The 19693-nt window shown below is 39.0% G+C and overlaps 1 protein-coding gene across 1 annotated transcript in view; it reads right to left on the minus strand.

Moving 5' to 3' along the window:
- Positions 1-12847, minus strand: part of LOC140238314 (uncharacterized) — a 28909-nt gene extending 16062 nt beyond the window's left edge. Inside the window, exons 1-9 of the mRNA XM_072318248.1 lie at positions 12755-12847; positions 9739-10422; positions 9099-9294; positions 8494-8560; positions 8053-8247; positions 6930-7115; positions 4876-6167; positions 3805-3936; positions 985-1124 (exon numbers count right to left, since the gene is read on the minus strand). Coding sequence (XP_072174349.1) covers positions 985-1124; positions 3805-3936; positions 4876-6167; positions 6930-7115; positions 8053-8247; positions 8494-8560; positions 9099-9294; positions 9739-10422; positions 12755-12777 — 2915 coding nt within the window. The 5' untranslated portion in view covers positions 12778-12847. The remainder of the gene's footprint in view (positions 1-984; positions 1125-3804; positions 3937-4875; positions 6168-6929; positions 7116-8052; positions 8248-8493; positions 8561-9098; positions 9295-9738; positions 10423-12754) is intronic.
- Positions 12848-19693: the final 6846 nt, after the last annotated feature.

Consider the following 19693-nt stretch of genomic DNA (forward strand, 5'->3'; position numbering starts at 1 on the left):
GTAGGAAAGCTCGCCTGGCTCGGATATATCCATGAATTCTAATAATGAATTGTGTACAGCTTTATCACTGATCACATCTAATTCATGTAACATCTTGATCATCATCTTGATGATCTCATCAAGTATTCATCTAACCAAGGAGTCTTGACTGGAGTCCACCATTACCGATGAGCGTACACTTTGATGCACATATTCACTGACTGGTGCTATTTCTGGTGTTTGAATGTACCCTGGTGGGCAGCACGGCCATCAGATGGTCAAACGGTCTAACTCGAAAATTTGACTTTTTGAGGTAAATTCACTTTCCGGAACATGTGAGGGTGCTCTTTCCAATGGTGCTATCGTGAAAATCCCATCATGTCTTGTTTTAGAGATAATTTCCGCTATCTTGGTACTTTTTTGTATTTTTCCTTCAGATTTGATGGTAAAACAGTCTATCTTTGAGTTAGCCCATTGTCGGTAATATCGTTTGGAGGTAAAACTAGCTTTCTTTTACATAAACCATATAACCTTCTTAACTGAGATTTTTTAAATCATCGCTGTCAGATGGTAAAATGGTCTATCTTCGAGTTAGACCAGTTTACATAGTGTTTGTGGTCTATCTAGAAGATTGACCATTTTACCATCTTATGATGTGTAGCGGGAGTGTATACATGTACTGTGGTTAAACAGTCTATCTGCACAAAAATCTCATTTATTTTATAATTAAAACCCTAAATAAGCACAAAATTCTTCAGTTATCAGTGTTTAATATGCTTCTTCTTGTCCCATTGCTAAAAATGCATTATACCCATCTCCTAATAAAGCTCAAACCTCTTAAACTTTAAAGTCATTTTTCTCAGAACAGCAATTTTCGAGATAGACCGTTTTACCATCTGACGGCCGAGCACATCAATCAGCTCACCAATGAATCTCCATGCTACCAGGTCATTAAATGATACAAACAAAGAGGCAAGACTGTGCCATGCTCCTAGCGGCGCTCACCTAGAGTTCTCCTTGTCTGCTCTGTGAATCTTTGACCTTGCTGCCTTCAGCTGGTTCTCACTATCCTTCAGTTCCTCTGTCACTTTTTGTAGCTCGCTAATCTCCACACTTGCCCTCCCTTGCAGCTTGCGTTGACTTTCCTTTTACGTAACAGAAGCAAACACCCAAATAACTTTTATTCAGTAGAACCCAGTTGTAACTAGAAATGTCGCTATGGCGACTGATGCCTCCGCCATAATGCATGATTCTCCCAATAGGTGTATAGTACAATGTCTTCACAATGTGTGATGACAGTTTCACATAACTAGCAAAATACTGATATGACAGGTTTGTCAGAAATGTATTGCATGTTCACTTTCCTCAAACTGGGTTTGCTATAATTGTCTAAGAGTGCAGGTACACATATTTGAGGAATTGAGGATTTTTACTTGACTTCTGACCGACCCTGTAATAAGTTTATGCATTGAGTAATTTTCAAGGTATGAAGAAAGAGTGTAATTACAGTACAAAATAGATTTTTTTTTTTTCATTTAAACCTGACCTTTGATCCTTAACCTTTGACCTTTGACCTTCTGGCTGGAAATTTCCCAGAGAATCTCCATTAGGTAATACAACATGTATATATTAAGTTTTAAAACTTATAATGCAAGCATTGAATATACACTAGTATATGAGGGAAACAGTAAAATTTTGAGGAGTTGACCTTGACCTTTGACCCCTGACTACTGACCCATGACCCCTAAATTCCCTAGATAATCCCTGCCAGTCAGTACATGCGTATGTACCAAGTTCTATGAAGATACATTAAACCATTTGCCAGAAAAGTGAAATTGCAACATTTTTACCTAACCTTTGACCTTTTGACCTTTGACCTTATGACATGAAACTCTCTCTGGAGAATCTTTACGCAGTAGTACATGTCTACACTAAGTTTCAATAAAATACCTTCGGGCATTGCATAGATATGGGGGAAATAGCAACATTTTTTGCATTTGACCTTGACCTTTTGACCTTTGACCTCTTGCCAACGTCACTAAAATCTCCTCAACTAATTGCCCCATCATACATCATCCTTGGACCAAGTTTGGTGAAAGCTACTTAATCCAGTTTTGAGTTATCACGTAGACAGATAAATTTTAGGATTTGACCTTGATCTTTGACCTTTGACCTCTGTCCGATTTCACTAAAAAAACTAATCATGTAATTGTCCCATCATACATCATCCTCGGACAAAGTTTGGTGAAATTTACTCGATCCAGTCTTGAGTTATCGCGTAAACGGATACAATTTCTTGATTTGACCTTGACCTTTGACCTTTGGCCGATTTCACCCAAAATCTAATCAAGTAATTGCCCCATCATACTTTATACTTGGACCAAGTTTGGTAAAATTCCAGTCAATATTTCTCAAGTTATCGTGTAAACGAATGCGGACGGACGTACGGACGTATGGACGTACGGACGTACAGACGTACGGACGTACGTACGGATGGACGGACAACCCGAAAACATAATGCCTCCGGCACCACTTCGTGGCGGAGGCATAAAAAGATTGGATAGAACAAAACACTTGAAAATACCCTTTTATAATGTGGAATTTGTCATAGTTTATAGCTCCTTGATATAACAAGGTTTCCCTGTAACAGATTATTTCTTTTTTTGTGTTTGTGTCATGACATGCCTGGGTGATATTGATCACAGGCAAGTATTTATCACATAGAGTTAATTGTAGATATCTTTTATCCATTCCCCAGAGGGTTTGTGAACAGAACATATCACTAGGTTCTCTCACTGTTCTTTGCAAAATGTGAAAGATCGTAAATGAATCAGAGTTGTGCCTTTTTCACATACAGAAATTCCAAAAAGGCTTGTGCAAAGAAATGTGTCTGATCTCTGCAGAGAAGGAGACAGTATGACAACACACATCATTGGATTAGCTAAACCTCTCTGGGCCTTGAATTGACGACTTCCTCATTCCACAACAAAAACTCAACAAAAAATGCCAGAAGCACAAGCATATGGACTGTGTCACCACAGACTTGAAATCACATACAGTTTAACTGGCATATCATAAAGATTGGACAACCCCCTTTATTTTCATGCTTAAATGGACTGATACTTGGTAGAACAAATCACCCCCCCCCCCCCACTTGACAAATGTGCACTACATGTTCCTCATCTTAGTTATGTCTGAGACTTGAACATTTCATCCTGTTGGTCTATTCTTTTTTTTAACTAATCACAGATTAAAAGTAGAAATGTTGCTATGGCAACTAATATGTCTCCACTACATTACATTATTCACCCAATAGGTTTCTTTGACAAGAAAGAAATGACACTTAAGAAACTTCACTTGAACCTTGACCACTGACCTTAGAGACTAAAACTTTTACTACAGAATCTTCACTTACTAATACATTTACACACTACATTTCATTAAGATACCTTTAGGCATTGCAAAAATGTGGGGGAAATACCAGTAAGTGAAATCATTGTTCACCCATGACCTTTGACCTTGAGCATGTGCACCCACAGGCTGGCAGATGCAGCTCTATCCACTCACACATACGCCAACTTTCATTTGAATACTTCAAACAGTTCTAAATTTTGACACATCATACACAAATTCAATACAGACGAACAGACAACAAAAAAACAAAGTCTCTGGTGACACTTTGTTGCAGATGTATAAAAATACACTCTTACAATGCTCGTTTTCCAATGCAATCCTTGAAATAAAAGCCACACATGAAGAAAAACACAGAACAGAGATTTTTCATTGCATTATCTTCACATGAAAAAATAATATGTAGAGACAAACCTGTTGCTTCTTATTCAGAATTCCAAGCTGTTCCTCTAGATCCCTCCTCTCTGTCATATGCTGGTTCTTCTGGTGAATCAACTTGTCTCGCATGTCCCCAACGTCCGCTGACAGGAGGACGCACTTCTCCGTCTACAGAGGGCGCAGCATTGGACCAAAATTAAAACAAACCTGTCCTCAAATATGATACTGTCTGTGATCATTGTCACTTTGTCTGTATTTTGTAACAGGCAAAAAAACTATGCAATCAAAATCACGTGTGTAAATATATGGCATTTATGTACATTTAGTTTACATCTACTGAAGATGTGAAAGTAGTGTCAAGCGACTGATTGGAAATCACAGCTTTTCACACTCTAGTGCCCAGAAAACTAGTTTTTTGTGACCCTGTTCAGCCTTTACATACAAGCAGCATCAATTTTGTGCACAGTTAAGTTCTACATGTGTGTGCTGATCCCGATTTGATTTACATCAAGTGGTGTGTGCTTCTTTGACAGCAGGTTAGACACTGTCACGCAAGGGTAGACTGCAAACTGAAGGTGTGGCTGGTATATTATAATAAGAATTCATTTCCCCTTCCAATTATCACTTCATAGGCCAGTTTCCTATTTACACAACCAAACTATCTCACTTACAGACGTCATGTTCTCTTGAGCAATTGGACAGGCACAAGAAACCATATCGTTTGACCTCTGTTACAATTATTCAAGTGGTTACCTATCACTGGACATGGTCAATACCCACAAACACACACAAAGTAACATTGCTTATTTGTATCTCCAAATCCAACAGAAAAGATCAAAGACATGATCCCTAAATGTGAAAAGATAATAATGATCATGAAACATATGAGAATACCTCAATGGTTTGCAAAGGATTGTAGGAGCTCTACTTGAATAATGTTCACGAAGATATTAATATAACTGATTATAGGCCTGCTGGAAAGCCAGGACCAGTGTGTGCTTCTCAATAATGCTGACCATACACAGACTGCAAATTTTGTAGCCAGGTATTAGCAATACAAACATGTAGGAAGCAGAAAAATGCTACTGTGAAGTTTGTTAGCCCCACCTTCTTAGCAAGGTCTTCTTGAAGTTTCTCTACACGGGGATCTTCTCCAGTCTCTGTACCCCTGCTGACGGTCACCAAGACCTTGGTGTTCACCTTGCAGCTCCTGGTTTTCACATCCTTCGTAGAGACAGACTTGTGAGACAGCAGAGGTGCGGCTGTTACTCCAACACTTCTCGCCAATACCTTGTCGATCATGCTGGTATTGAAGCTCTGGTCACGTTCACCATCTTGCCTGATGTCTCTCGACTCCAGCTCCTTGGGCGTGAGGAGAGTGATGGAGCTGTCTCCACCAGGCCCACAGCTGTCATCTGGATATGTCAGCAGCTCCTTCGCGATTCCTTCTTCGTGTTTGTCCTCTCTGGTGGGCACGTCATCAGGAGTGACAGATGGTTCAGACTGAGAAACAATATCAAGTTTAGAAATTATGGAGGACAGTTCCCCATCTCCAACATCCTCTTCTGTCACAACGCTGCTGGATACCACCACTTCATCTGCATCCTTGATAACTTCGGTGATGATGTCTTCACCATGCTGGTCATCTGCTGATGCTGATTGGTTACACACCTGGGTACCCTCAACAGCAGGACCTCCTTCCTCACCACTTTCCTCATCTCCTGTTGCTCCTGTTCCACTCTCGTCGTCTCCTGCTGCTCCTGTTCCACTCTTGTCATCTCTTGCTGCACCTGTTCCACTCTCCTCATCTACTGCTGCACTTGTTTCACTCTCCATGTCTCCTACTGCTCCTGTTCCACTACCCTCCTCTTCTGCACTTCTTGACTCCACATCATCGGTACTGCCCTCTACCACTTCCACAAGGAGGACATCATCTTCAGCTTGATGGATGGACCATGATCCATAAACGATTTCCTCATCTCCAGATTTATCTTCCATACAAGGTGTCGGTGCTTCTGGCAATTCACTACCCTTGTTGAAACTCTCGGTAGTGATACTGCCTAACTCTTTGCCTCCAGCTTGACGTTCAACTGCATCATTTTCACCCAATTCTTTGTCCCACTCCTCTGGGGTACACATCCCATCTTGCGGAATGGATTCTTGGTCAATCTCTTCGGCGGAACTTTCAGCATCAGTCCACCTTTCCTGAGAACTCTCCTGAGATTCTCTGGGACTCTCTACGACTGGCTTCTTGGCATCATTGCTGGGTGATGGTGAACTAGCCAACAATGGGACGGGTCCTTCAGACTTGTCAGAGATGGTGCTCTCTGCATCGTTACTCTCTGTAGGTGAAGACAGTGTCAGCAGTTTTCTGTACTCTTCATCCGGATCCTTATTATCTGTGAAACAGTAAGAGAAATCAATGAACTGGTGATTGATATAATGTGCCTTAACAGGCACCACAAGCATACACCACTTATTTTTTTTTTTTTCTAATCATTTCAATAAAGATGGAATTCGCAGCCTACAATAGCTGTTATAATTAGTATATTTGAGAGGTCACAAATGAAGATCATTATTACTGTGATCTAGTTTCTTCTTTTTCCTTTTGTCTGGGAGAGTAGTCTAATGAATGACTCACAATCATAAGTTATTGTCAGAACAAAATCATTACAGTGCTCTTACTAAAAGCAAAGCTATGTGACAGACCAACAGATGTCCTGCAGTAAGCTTTTACATCAACCAAGGTCAAATTCTTTAATCTCATTAAAAAAATCTTCATCCATGGGGCAGGTATGTTGGACAATGCTGTCACAAGATTGATAATTGGTGTTGCATCAAATGGTTTGTTTAGGTTTTTTCTTTCTACTATGGTCACGACACAAACAACAGACAACACAAACTTAATATATATCACCATGCACTAACTGACAGACAGATAGACAATGAAACACACTTTTACAAAAATTGACACATATCTGTAAGAATGCCCTGAATAAACCACACAGTGTGCTAAACACAGCAAATGCATATAACATTTAGATGGATCATTAGTGCTTTAGTTCACGGATCATGCTGGGGGCAGCTACATACTTGTTAGTATTTCAAGGTAATTCACCAACACAAAGCAGTGAGTGCAACAGTTAACCAGATAGCCCTACCTTCCTTTTCTAGCAGCCTAAAATCGTCAAAGTAACCACCCCCAATTCTGCCCTGGAGGGGAGAGACGCTCTTCCAGTCCTCTTCTTCACCATGGATAGAATCTATTAACCACCAGCCATACTCTCCCTCCTCCTCCTCCTCCTCTTCCCCTTCCCACTCATCATCAATTCCATCTTCATCAGAGCCTAGGGAGGAGTGTCGGAGCATAAATGGATTTAGAATGTGTACATAAAGCAGACATGGCTTCACTTAATCTGTAACATATGAATTGTTTGTTGTCTACATACATTTAAGCCAGTTTCTGGCTGCCGAAATTCATCATCTAAACTGCAGTGTAATTAGAAAAAGCCAGACAACCCTGAATTTTGTGATGGAAGCTTTAAAGCCTAGATGTAGACATAAAATATATGCAGATGGTACCAAGTATACTAGAGAATAATATTGGTTGATGACAAAGACCCTGTAATAACCATGACAACACATTTGTGAGAAAATCATGTAAAATTTTTCAACATCAGCCTGCAAAGGTTAACATGTACACTCTTCCAATCATTGAGCTGGCTACCACTTCAAAGATGGTAATGGATAAAACTCGCTTGACTAACAGACACAAGTATATGGCCACACAAGACCAACAGTAGAAAATTTGAGTAGTTCTGAACCACCAGCGTGAAAGTGAAAGAGCTGCCAGATTGTGAATATGAAGGTACCAAAATATTCTAAGACTATGTCTTATAATGAAGACATTGGAACCAAAATTTTTACTGTTTCCTTTGTTGTATACATTTCTCCCCACTTGGTGTAACAATGGTCTAAAATTAATATTTTTGCCTTCACTATATGGTCTCTTCCACACTAATTTTGTGCATGATGAAACTGTTTTACACATACAAACACCTGTAACCATCCTCGAAGATGGGTTAATTGTAAACATGATTTTTATTCTTGTCTTGAACTCAGCAGAGGTTCTTGACACCCACTGAAAAATTCTGAATCTCAAAGCATACTTCTAAGTGCAAATTCACACAAGTGTAAAGAGTCTACTGAGTTGTTAGAAAGATCTTCAAAACATCAGATGTGCACACATGACACCTTGACATCATTACATTGTGCTGCACCTACCTTCTGTCTCGTTACTACTCTCGGCTTGGTGCTCAGGTACCTGATCCCCAGGTACCCGATTCCCAGGCACCAATGCCTTCCCCTGACCCCGCCCATCCGACACCTTCTCCCCTGCCCTGGCAGTAGAGGGTTTCTGTGGGCTTGCCAAGACAGGTGAAGCAGACGATCTGCCTCCTTTTGCAGGAGTGGCAAACTCTGCAGACCAAAAAATATACCAATGCACATTACAAGAAAAAAGTATAAAACAAAAAACAAACAAGGAATGAAAAAAACAAACAAACATATTTTGAAGACAAAAATATAAACTGATTAGAATATTAGGGAAATTGCACCTTTTATTATTAAGCATGCCAACAATCAAATTTTAGAAGAAACTTAACATTTATATCAAAGCTATATTTTAAGTGGGGAGAAAAAGGCACAAAATATGGTACAACATACTGGACGGCTGTTGCACTTTGGCGTCTTGCTGGTTGTCAGAGCCAGTTGGCTTCTTGCCAGTCAATTCCTATGACACAACAAACAAACAAAAACCAAAAACAATAACCAGTTTATACCGGGTGTATGTTCAGAGTTCATGTTGATCAAAACTACTGTTAGATGTCATTTAGGGGCAGATGAAAATTGAAGCGACTGAACATTCCTGTTCAAGAGTTGCAAGAAGAAAGTATATATTTAAACCACACTGATGAAAGACAGCAACGCTGTTTCAACAGTGACAAGCAGCTTGTAACCCAACTATTCACAAACTTTTGACTTTTTCAGAAAACCAAGAGATGATGCTGTTCTTATAACAGATGCATTTAGTTCAGTACACTACCCATGGATATTAAAAGATTGAGGGGGGGGGGGAAGATTCAGGGCATGTAAAGTTCATCATACATGAATATCAGTTAGAATACTCGTTAATAATCATTTTACAAAGGGCATTATCTAGTGCTATGAGATGTTGGCATCAGTCAACATCATACAAAACTTTTATAAATTTTTCATTTGCCAGCTGGATACTCGTGATACCACTTTTCCCCTGATTAAAACATGCCCACCTCCTCTTTTTGCCAGACTAGGCACACCACATCGCCATCCAAATCAAAGATTTGGCTTTGCTGGAAGAAGTCTTTCAGGCCCCCCAAGTACTTGATACCCTGGCGCTGGAATGGCGTGAGGCCCATGAAGACACTGAGCAGACGCTTGTCAGTCACCTCCAGTGGGCCGTGTTCCTGCAGCACCACACCAAATGTTCTGAAACAAAACATAACAAACTGTAATGAATCACTGGTGATGCAAACATGAGAAATGGTCTCGTGTGAGTCCAGACAGTTGTGTGAATCACAAGCCTGGTCACTCCTGGCCATCAAGACAAGTAGAGATGTATGAAATAATAAACATGACAGGAGTGGCACAAGTTCTAGACAATCCTACTCATGAAAGGGCACTATTTCATCTTGCCAAAAAAAAAAGTTGTTCATTTAAAATGACCAATGACCCTGAAGGACAGTTAAGTTGGTAGAACACAATGAACCTTTACAAATGGGAGATGCACAGCCATGGTCAGTGAAACAGCATTAATTTGTCTGTTTTTGTTGTTGCTGTGCAATGATTACACTATCTGCAGACTACTTGGGCAAGCTAGTATAAGGAGATATTCAAAACAAGAATGCATGGGAAAGTACCCAAGAATCTCACCGATATAAATCAGCTTTTTCTGTTTTGTTCAATGATCTGTCTGCATTTGTAGATTGCTTCTTAGTGGGAGTGTTCATTCCTCGGCGAAACAAAGGTTGAGGCACCATTGGAGAAGGAAGAAGGGGAGGAATATCACTTTGGGGTTGTTGATGGGGTGAGGTGGGGGAAAAGGGGTCCGGAGGGCGATATGATCCTGGACTGATGTTAGTCCCAATGTTTGTTGACCGGTTTGGTGAAATCTGTCCCTGGTTTCCTGGAATGCTGCAGGGCGGGACTGGAGTTGGCGGCAAGCCACTCGCAAACACCGGACGCGGCAGCGGCTGGTATGAGGATACAGGAAACATTGTGGCAGCAGTGGGAACTGGTGGGCAGTTGTTCCTAGCAGATGTTGGCACAAAGAGGGGTGTTGGAAGGCATGATAAAGGCTGAATTACTGTCAAATGTTGAGTCACTCCCGGTACAAAGGCATTCGCTTGGCAGGACAGGTTCCTCTGATAGGGCACATTTCCCTGGCATGCCATGTTCTCCTGGTTTGGAATGTTTCCTGGATGGGGTAGCAAACTTTGTCCACTGCTGGGTGGGGGTAGCAATGCTTGTCCACTGCTGGGTGGGGGTAGCAAACCCTGTCCACTGCTAGGTGCGGGAAGCAGCCGCCCTTGGTATTGACCAGAATTTGGTGGATACCTAATGAAATGTACAATAGAAAATGGTGATAAAGATGATAAATGTGACTGATTTTCTCTCTTAGAAAGGCAAATTCTACATATGTAATAACATTTTTTTTTTTAATAATGCAATGATTCTGCTATCATTCGTAAACATTCAATCATGTATAAAAATAGACATCCTGCTTGACCTAACTTATTATTTGAATTCCAAAAGCACATCCAAAAGTACATCAATCAAAGTCATGTACTGTTCATTAGGAAACAAACTTTCTTTCTTTTTTTTTCTCTCTTTTTTTTTTGGGGGGGGGGGATTCAAAGGTAATTCAAAGACACACATCATTTGGTCACAGTATATCTATGAAACATCAGAACAATACATGACTAACATGGCCTTACATGATTACACACAAACTACAAAATAAGAATCACACCATATCAAACAATAAAAGAGTGCTAATCAATGACAGCTTCTACTGTTTTTTTTTTCTGTAAATAATACAAAGAAATCTCTGAGGTGGCGTAAATATATGGAATTAGGGAATGCTGAAATTTTGATAAGGATATAAATGGCATTTGGGAACAATAACACATTTCACTGAAAAGTTAAATAAGCTTTATGATCTATTTTGACTATCATCTTTGACTATCATCAATATTTGCCCTCAACACTGGACAAGATGGTTACAACAATTTGTGATGTCAAAGTAGTAAAATGACATCCAGACAATATCCAGAAAGAAAATCCAGCACCATTTCATTGCTTGACTAGTTACGAACACTTATAATTTATGGCTATCAAATGTATTATTCCCATTTTCTCTGGAAAAGTAACTATCACTGATGATAAGGACTATGTGTGAACACAGATTTTGTGTTCAAAGTTTGCAAGTCTTTAAAACTATGTATTCACTCAACCTCCCATACAATAAGTGAAGAAAGGAAGATTCATCCAACTTTGCATTTTGTAAGAATAAATTATAGCATCATGCTTTGAGATTGATGGGGCGTGCTCCCTAGCACTAATAGCAAAATAAAATCTACTACAAAAGAATTCTTCAGCAACAGGTTACTGCAAGCATTAGTATGCAGCATATCATTTTGTTTGTGTAAATGGTGTGAAACTATGGGAAGTACAGCATAAGCAAGGCCAGTGGAATACATGTAAAGGAGTTTAAAAAAAATAATAATAATAATACCTCCAAATCTAAATTGCAAATCTAATCTTTGCAATATACAGATTTCCCCTGGTGCTCGTGGATTAGCACTTCAGCACCTTGGCAGAAAACTCATTGAGGGAACATTAGATATATTGATTAAAGAAGCAATCCTGAGACTAGCATGCAGCAGCAAGAAAACTCATTGACGGAACATTATATATTTTGATCAAAGAAGCAATCCTAAGATTAGCATGCAGCAGCTAGTTGACTGCCTGTTAAACCAGTACCACCCACTGCAGGGTTGGTTTGAGTGATTGTATTTCAGTATAGACACACAAAAGGAATTTTGAATTCTTTAAAAATGTGAGCACACTCCACTTTAGCTCTCTATGATGTTGTACTATTCCCATGCCAATTTCATAAAATCAATAATACATATTCAAGTCTAATGTTGTCCAATCAACAATATTTCTAGATTTTAGGAAATGATCCAATATGATGCGTGTATCTCTGATATTGTGTTAAAATGAAGCCATAACATTCAATTCAACTCTGAACAAAAGGAGGGGCAAGTTACGGCCATGATGGAAGACCATCATCAAGGAAAGAAATTTTAAAGGACAAGTTCACCTTCATTAACATAAGGATTGAGAGAATGCAGCAATATTAGTAGAACACATCAGTGAAAGTTTGAGAAAAATTGGACAATTGATGCAAAAGTTATGAATTTTTAAAACTTTTGTGTTGGAACCGCTGGATGAGGAGACTACTAAGGCCCGTGATGTCATATGAATACAACAGTATAAAGAAAATGTAAAGAAAATTCAACATATTTTCACTTTTTTCGCATAATAAAAGAGAACTTGACTTGCCTCTTTCTAAAGGCAATGAGAATAATATTACCCATAACATATGTCAGTAACGAGTCAAGGGAATGTGTACTTTTTTCAAAAGATGAAATTTTGTGAAATTCTCTTTATATTTTCCTTACATTGTTGTACGCATGTGACATCATACACTGCAGTAGTCTTCTCATTCAGTGGTGACTGCACAAAAACTTCAAAAATTCATAACTTTTGAATGGATTGTCCGATTTTCCTCAAACTTTCAATGATGTGTTCTACTAATATTGCTACATTCTCTCAATCCTTATGTTAATGAAGGTGAACTTGTCCTTTAAGCATCAATTACCGTTGTCCTCCTGATGAATACATTTTTCAGCAGCTTTGATGGCTACAACAGCAGAATCAAATCCATGAACAGAACCATGACAGTCCAAGCTCTAAAAGAAAACATTTTCATTATTGAGGTTATGAGATATATTCAGATTGTCCTTCAACCAAATAATTTTGTGTGACAGTACCACAAAGAATATTTCAATTCATTAGGGACAGAGTGTAGAAAGATATTCTAAACTTGTACAAATGTGTGAGGTCTTTGACATTACTACATCATAACATAACTTGTGAAAGATTGCAAATTTGTAATTGCAAAGTTATAACTTTTGTAGGTTAGTGAGTTTTTGGAACATTTGTTTCTCTACTTGACATACATGTGTAAACACATTTTTCGGGATATTCTGATTTCTCCAATGTAATCATGATTCATTTGATATAAACTGCAGAAAATCATCTTAAAACATAGTATGTCTTTATGGCTAAACCCCAGAAAGTTATCTATTGATGCACAATAGCCACTCTCTCTTTCTGAAGAGTGTGAGGAAAACCATGTCTCATATATGTGTTGCCTTTTCACAAATAATGTAAACATAATGATCTTTATGAAATACAGCAGATTAGACTCTGCTCATTTAAAGTTTTTATTGTATTGGAAAACACCATTGCCCTGAATAGTGACATGACAAGAAGAGATAGAAGGCATTTGTGTCTTGATAACTATGCCATTACTTCAGAGATTGAGCTGATTTGTAAATGTTTTCATTTCATTTTGCTAGGCTTCAGAGTGAAGTTCCTAGGGAAATGATGAGAGATCGCACTACAGAATTTCAAAAATGTACCCAGAACAATGTTAACTGCAAGTTGCACCTGGCAGGAAATAACAATAGTACCTGGACTTTACTATTCATTTGAAATGAAAGCATTGTGCTCTTGTCACTCTGTGTAATTCTTATTTGTGATGGTTGATATCATCACCTTTCTTTTCTGTTCAAATGAACTGGATTATCATAACCGAGTAAAAGTTTTTGTGTTGCTATCTGTTCAAGAAAGCCGTCCCAATTCAAAATAATATTCATCCACTTACGACATTTCAACACTGATTAGCATGAGCGAAGTTTCGATGTCAAGCTGTGTGGAAGACTGGTTGATCTAGATGCCATCATTTTCAACTGATGCACCGATAGGCATTTACAAATACACAACCCCGTGCATATAAGACAAAACAAATTGAAATGCTGGGCATCACTGCAATGTGAAAACTACAGCCACATGATTACATTCATTCTATTTCAATTGAATCATTCACTACATGTCATACTATTTAAACACCTCAAAGAGTAATTACATCAATTTGCACAAAATCAAAAACATCATCTAAACCTCATCTTTATGGATGCTAAAATAGAATGAAGTCTCTATAAAAATGAACAAACTCACAACTTGTAAAATCTTTCAAATAGACATGATGTAAGGATATTGTAACAATTTGCATTGGCAAGGATGTTCTTGCAGCTAGATGTCATTTCAAGTGAACTTCCAGTATTGTTCCTTCAATTCATCTATCAGCTTCAACAAGATGTTCTTTTTCAACAACTGCTGGAAGAACTTTAAATATCTTTTTTAATACTCAGAGATGCTGAAGGTGTAGCTGCTGAATCTTACCGGTGTCTCACATGTGTATTTTTTTTTTTTTTAAATTATGAATAATACAACTCTTTTGTATTCTACACACTTTTCTTCACAATGTAGACCAAGATCTAAAAACGTATCTACACTAGTAGTCACTAGTGTCTAGTTGCATTTAGCCCATACATCTAACATCATTAGGATCTAGCATCACTTCATTCTAGAGACCTGTAGAATTCTATGTGTGCATTGTTAGTCTACAACATGATTATCACCTCAAAATCTCAACAGCTCAACATGCTCAACACAACAGCAACCAACACTCAGTAGCAGAGTAGCATATTGGCAATGGCAATGGCAACTTATAGTTATAAACAAACTCAAAATAAATTTAAACTGTAACCTATGAATTGGTAAACATGGTAAATGTAACATAGTAAGGCCAAAGGGCAAAGGAAGCACATAGCATCTTAACCCATACCTACATAGGCCTACCCACAAGTGCCTGAATGGTCTTCCTGCAAGAGTAACTATACACAGCCCAGTCGCTGTACATGGTACGTCGCGACAAGTACTGTTTTCGCATAGCGTAACAGAGTCTGGTCGGGCTACTGCAAGAGTTGCTCTTGACTCTTGAGTTCTATCAATCATTTAATGTTTCAGAAGTTCTGTTGGATGTGGACCTGGCCTGGGCAGGGGCTTGCTTCAAACTCAAAAAGACTTGTCCAACAAAATCCCGATTTCATATATTTCAATCAGAACTGTCTAACGTTAAAAAACTTATGAACAGTTAAAACTTTAAAGTCAGCATGTCATTTCACCCAGTGGTGTGCTTGCCAGCAGTGTGTTGCTGTCACTCGATGAAGTGTCCATGTAGGTAATCTGCCATTGTGTGAGGAACAATAATAAAAAAAAAACAAAAACAAATCAGCATGATCGATGGCGAGTTGGTACTTGAAAGTCAAGGAGCTCACCGTTAAAAGGTCTAACGTTATGACTATTAAAAGGAGAAGCAGTGCCAGTGGCAGTGCACCCCCTTGGTTCCAAGCAGATGTAATTTAGAGTAACGTTAGAATTTAGATTATCTAGCTCTAACAGTTAGATGCATTCTATAGACAACCCAGTGTAAGTGAAGAACATACAGGATCTAGACAAAGGTATCTGGTTGGGGTTGGTACAGTTTGATTAAATGCGACTAGAATCTACCTCTCATAGGTCTGTGGCGTTTCTTCACAAGTTTGATCCAGACCAGTTTTGATGGTCGACAGAACTTCTCACAATCACTTATCACATGCATGCGCTGCACGACAATCCGAGTAAACGTCCAATAAAATCAAGACTGAACAGAAGTGAAAGTGTCACAATATGTAACCAAAAACGCAGGTCCTAGCAAGTTTTTGCACATTCAACAGCACAGTGGTCTTGGTGAAGAAAGTATGATGGGGCTGCTCATGCACGGTACACGGTAACGGGTCTACGGTGTCCACTTTCCAAACTACAGCTGGATGGAGCCACTCTCCCTCGCGCTCCCCTACCTAGTTTGCAGGCACAAACCCTTGTTGGTCGTAACAGAGTCTGCATGCGCCAAGACTAATACACGCAACACGGCACACGGCAACACAACAACAACAGCACAGCAGCCTCTCCCAACGGAGAAGCTACAACACAGGACCTATGGGAGTAACAGTGCCGAAGTGGTGCATGTAGTAGTCTTGGCGCAGACTCCTTTACGACCAACGAGGGTTTGTGCCTGCAAACTAGCGCGCCCCTCTGATCGCCCATGCGCGCACGCAATGTCTACATGTCTATGGCGCGCCATTTGCCCAATAATTCGAAAAACGTAGTTTATCGCCGAAAAACTCGGATTAATAATAATAATAATAGTGGCTACTTGTATAGCGCACAGGTCCACTTTTCAGTGCTCATGGATTATCAGTCGATGAACTACGGTTTTTTTTTTTTTTTTAAGAAAAACTGTGTTTATCGAGCGATAAACTAAGTTTTTTGATAAACTCTAGAAAAACCTAGTTTAACAAGTGAAAAAGTTTATTGTGATAAACGTTCTAGAAGATTTTTTTTGATAGATAAACAGAGTTTTTCTCGAAAAACTCAGTTCATCAAAACTAAGTTTATCGATAATCAGAGTTAATCAAGCTTTGTCAGTAGTGGGTGCTTTGAGCTTAGCATTGCCAGTGCTCGTGTGGGGTATTACCAGCTTCAGGTGTTAAACGACACTCATAGTCACATTGCGGCAGTTGTTAAAAATGACATATTTTACATAGCCTACCACAATTCATCTATGAGACTGATCCTCCTTTCAGCAAAAAATAACAATGATTATCGATTAACTTTGTTTTCGCTTGATAAACAGAGTTTAGCGTTAAATTCGGGCGGATCCAGAATTTTGTAAAGAGGGGGCACCTTTACAAAATTAAAGGGGGGGGGCACATGCACCCACCCCATTTTTTTCTTTTTATTCTTTCATTTTAGCAAAAAAATAGAGGAGGGATGCGCACCCTGTGCACCCCCACATGGATTCGCCAATAAAACTTCGTTTTTTTTATAAACTCAGTTCATCGAAAAACTCAAGCAACTTATTAAGCAAAAAAAAATAGTTTTATTGAGAAACTGTTTATCGAGCGGAAAAAAAAAAAGTTTATTGATAAACCCTGATTATCAAGTGAAAGACTAAGTTTATCGTGATAAGATTAGTTTTTCACTCGATAAACAGAGTTTCCCTCCAAAAACTAAGTTTCTCGACTGATAAACAAAAGTTTTAGGCGATCAAATTATAATTTTATTGGTCGAAAAACTAAGTGTATCGCCGATACAAAACTCAGGTTATCGGAATTATTGGACAAATGGCGCGCCATACATATCGCTTTTCGCTCAATGAACTGATTTGAGATGACGACGTCGTGATTATGTAATCGACGAAGCTTCTCTGCCACATGCGCATGCTCTTGCTGTATTTTTTCCAGGAATCAAGGTTTCAACTTGGGGGGGGGGGGGGAGGGAGGATGGGATGGGATGGGAGGGAGGATGGGGAACAGGCTGTGGCGGGGTGCGGAAATCTTGGGATATAAAAGCCGTGTCTTGGGGTACAAAAGCGCGCCACCAGCATTCATTCGTAACACACGCGCACCAAAAGAGTAGGCATACTCTACTACTGAGTACTCATACATTTAGTAGTTTACACCAATCGATACTATAGGCCTAAGTACCCGGTAATCAAATATTTTGCATCGTTTTGTTCTAATACCACCACTAACCACCGTACCCGGGTGCGCATTACATGTACATGGAGTTTCTCTTATCTTGCCTTCAACTCGTCAAACCTTGGCAGAGAGGGGGAAAAATGATTACGCACGTACCCATAAACAAATAAAATACTACACAACGAAACTAAACAATGGTAAGCGATCTGATGAATTACAATATTTTGGAAAATACTATAGTAATATCGAAGTGTCAGCAGCACTATGAGTCATTACATGATTATTCGTTAATTTCCTCACCGGTCCCTAATTGCCCCATCACACTGTATCCTCTCGTGGTAGCTGGCAAAAAACAAACAAACAAACAAACAAACAAACAAACAAAAACAAAAACAAAATACGACCGCTCTGGTCTGTTGTTATGTCGCGAACGCTCGCTCATTTTGCGAAGGAAAAAAAAAAAAAAGGTAATTTCACGGTAACTCCTCCGGTCACCATAGCAACGCGAGATGGACATCCTTTTCCACCAACCTCCTTCTTCCTTCACTACACGTCTCGAAGAAGTTTCGCACTCCTGTTACAACTCCCCCCCCCCAAAAAAAAAATAATAATAATAATGATAATAATAATATTAATAATGAGGTGACATTACATCTGCTCCTGCGACTGTTGATCTGACTGTCGTATTTTCTCCAAGGACTGTTGGGTACTAAGTAACCTATGTTTGGCTATATCTGTTTCTGTCTCTAAATTTTATCTTTATTATAATAGTTCTCGTGGAACACTACTACGCTTCGGAGGATCAGTATCGGGCTATTTTCATTCTGCTGTTCACGGGGATTATTATTTGTGTCGCTCCATCATGTACACGGTATTATTGGAACACGGGTAATTCAGAGCTACCAAGTCTCACGCATTCTGCGTGAGACTCAAGCATTTAGGGCCTGTCTCACGATCTCACGCAGGGCACCCATTTTTCTCACGCATCGGGTGAAGTCTGCAATTTGTGCCAAAAATAAGGAGTATAGCTCAAAGGATTCAAGTGATAGTTGCAATTGAAGGTATATTTCCCTTTTGTCTTTCAAAATTAGTAAAAAATAGTCACTTAAGTATGCACCAGATCGCATCATTAAGAGCTAAAAATTCAAAAAAGCTCCCTACCATGGGAGGGGTGACACCCTCCTTGTTCGCGCGCATGCGCCAAAACGCCGAGTCATGAAAATCTCACTCATAAAAGTTTTTTGAACTTGGCATCTCTGGTAATTGCAAAGGGATGATATAATTTTGGTTGAGATGGGCTGGATTCAAGTTTTAACTTCTTTTTTTCAGATAAGCCACTTGCAAGATTAAGGGTAGTACAGTATTGGTGGAGATGAGAATTGGGCTTTTAACTTTTTGCGAGATACCAAGAAAACACTATAATGAAATAGTGCAGAGCATACCATTTTAAGAGGAATTCAAAGTTTATTTGATGAAAATTGTGTTTGAAATGAGTGAAGCATCTACAAACAAAGTAAAACAAAGCGATCGTAATGAAAGGTGGGTCCCACACTTTATTAGAATCGCTTTGTTTTGGATATCTCAGCCATTTCAAAACCAATTTTCATCAAATAAACGTTGCATTCCTCATGGAATTACATGCTTTTTCATATTTCATAAGAAGGTTCATAAAAATTTTAGAAACCTGAAATTAGGTCTCAACCAAAATTATACGATCTAGAGAGCATACGATTCTATGAGGAATTAAAAGTTCATTTGATAAAAATCGGTTTTGAAATGGCTGAGATATCCACAAACGAAGTAAAACAAAGTGGTCCTTCACCTTTCATTAGGACATTTTGTTTTTGGTTATTCAAGCCTTTTCAAAACCAATTTTCATCGAATAAACTTTGAATTTCTCTCGAATTGTATGCTATTTATTTTCGTATTCCACAAAGATGTTTCTCATTATGAAATAGGTTTTCTCACTGAGTATCTAAATTGGAAAAAAAATGGAAACGTGATGCCCCATCTCAACCAAAACTATATTATCCCTTTAAATCGGTGCACTGCATGCTTCCTTCAACTAGTGCGGTCGCATCGATTCCATCCAGCAGGCGCAGCCCGAA

Source organism: Diadema setosum, chromosome 14 (assembly GCF_964275005.1).
Source record: "Diadema setosum chromosome 14, eeDiaSeto1, whole genome shotgun sequence".
Lineage (NCBI taxonomy): Eukaryota > Metazoa > Echinodermata > Echinoidea > Diadematoida > Diadematidae > Diadema > Diadema setosum.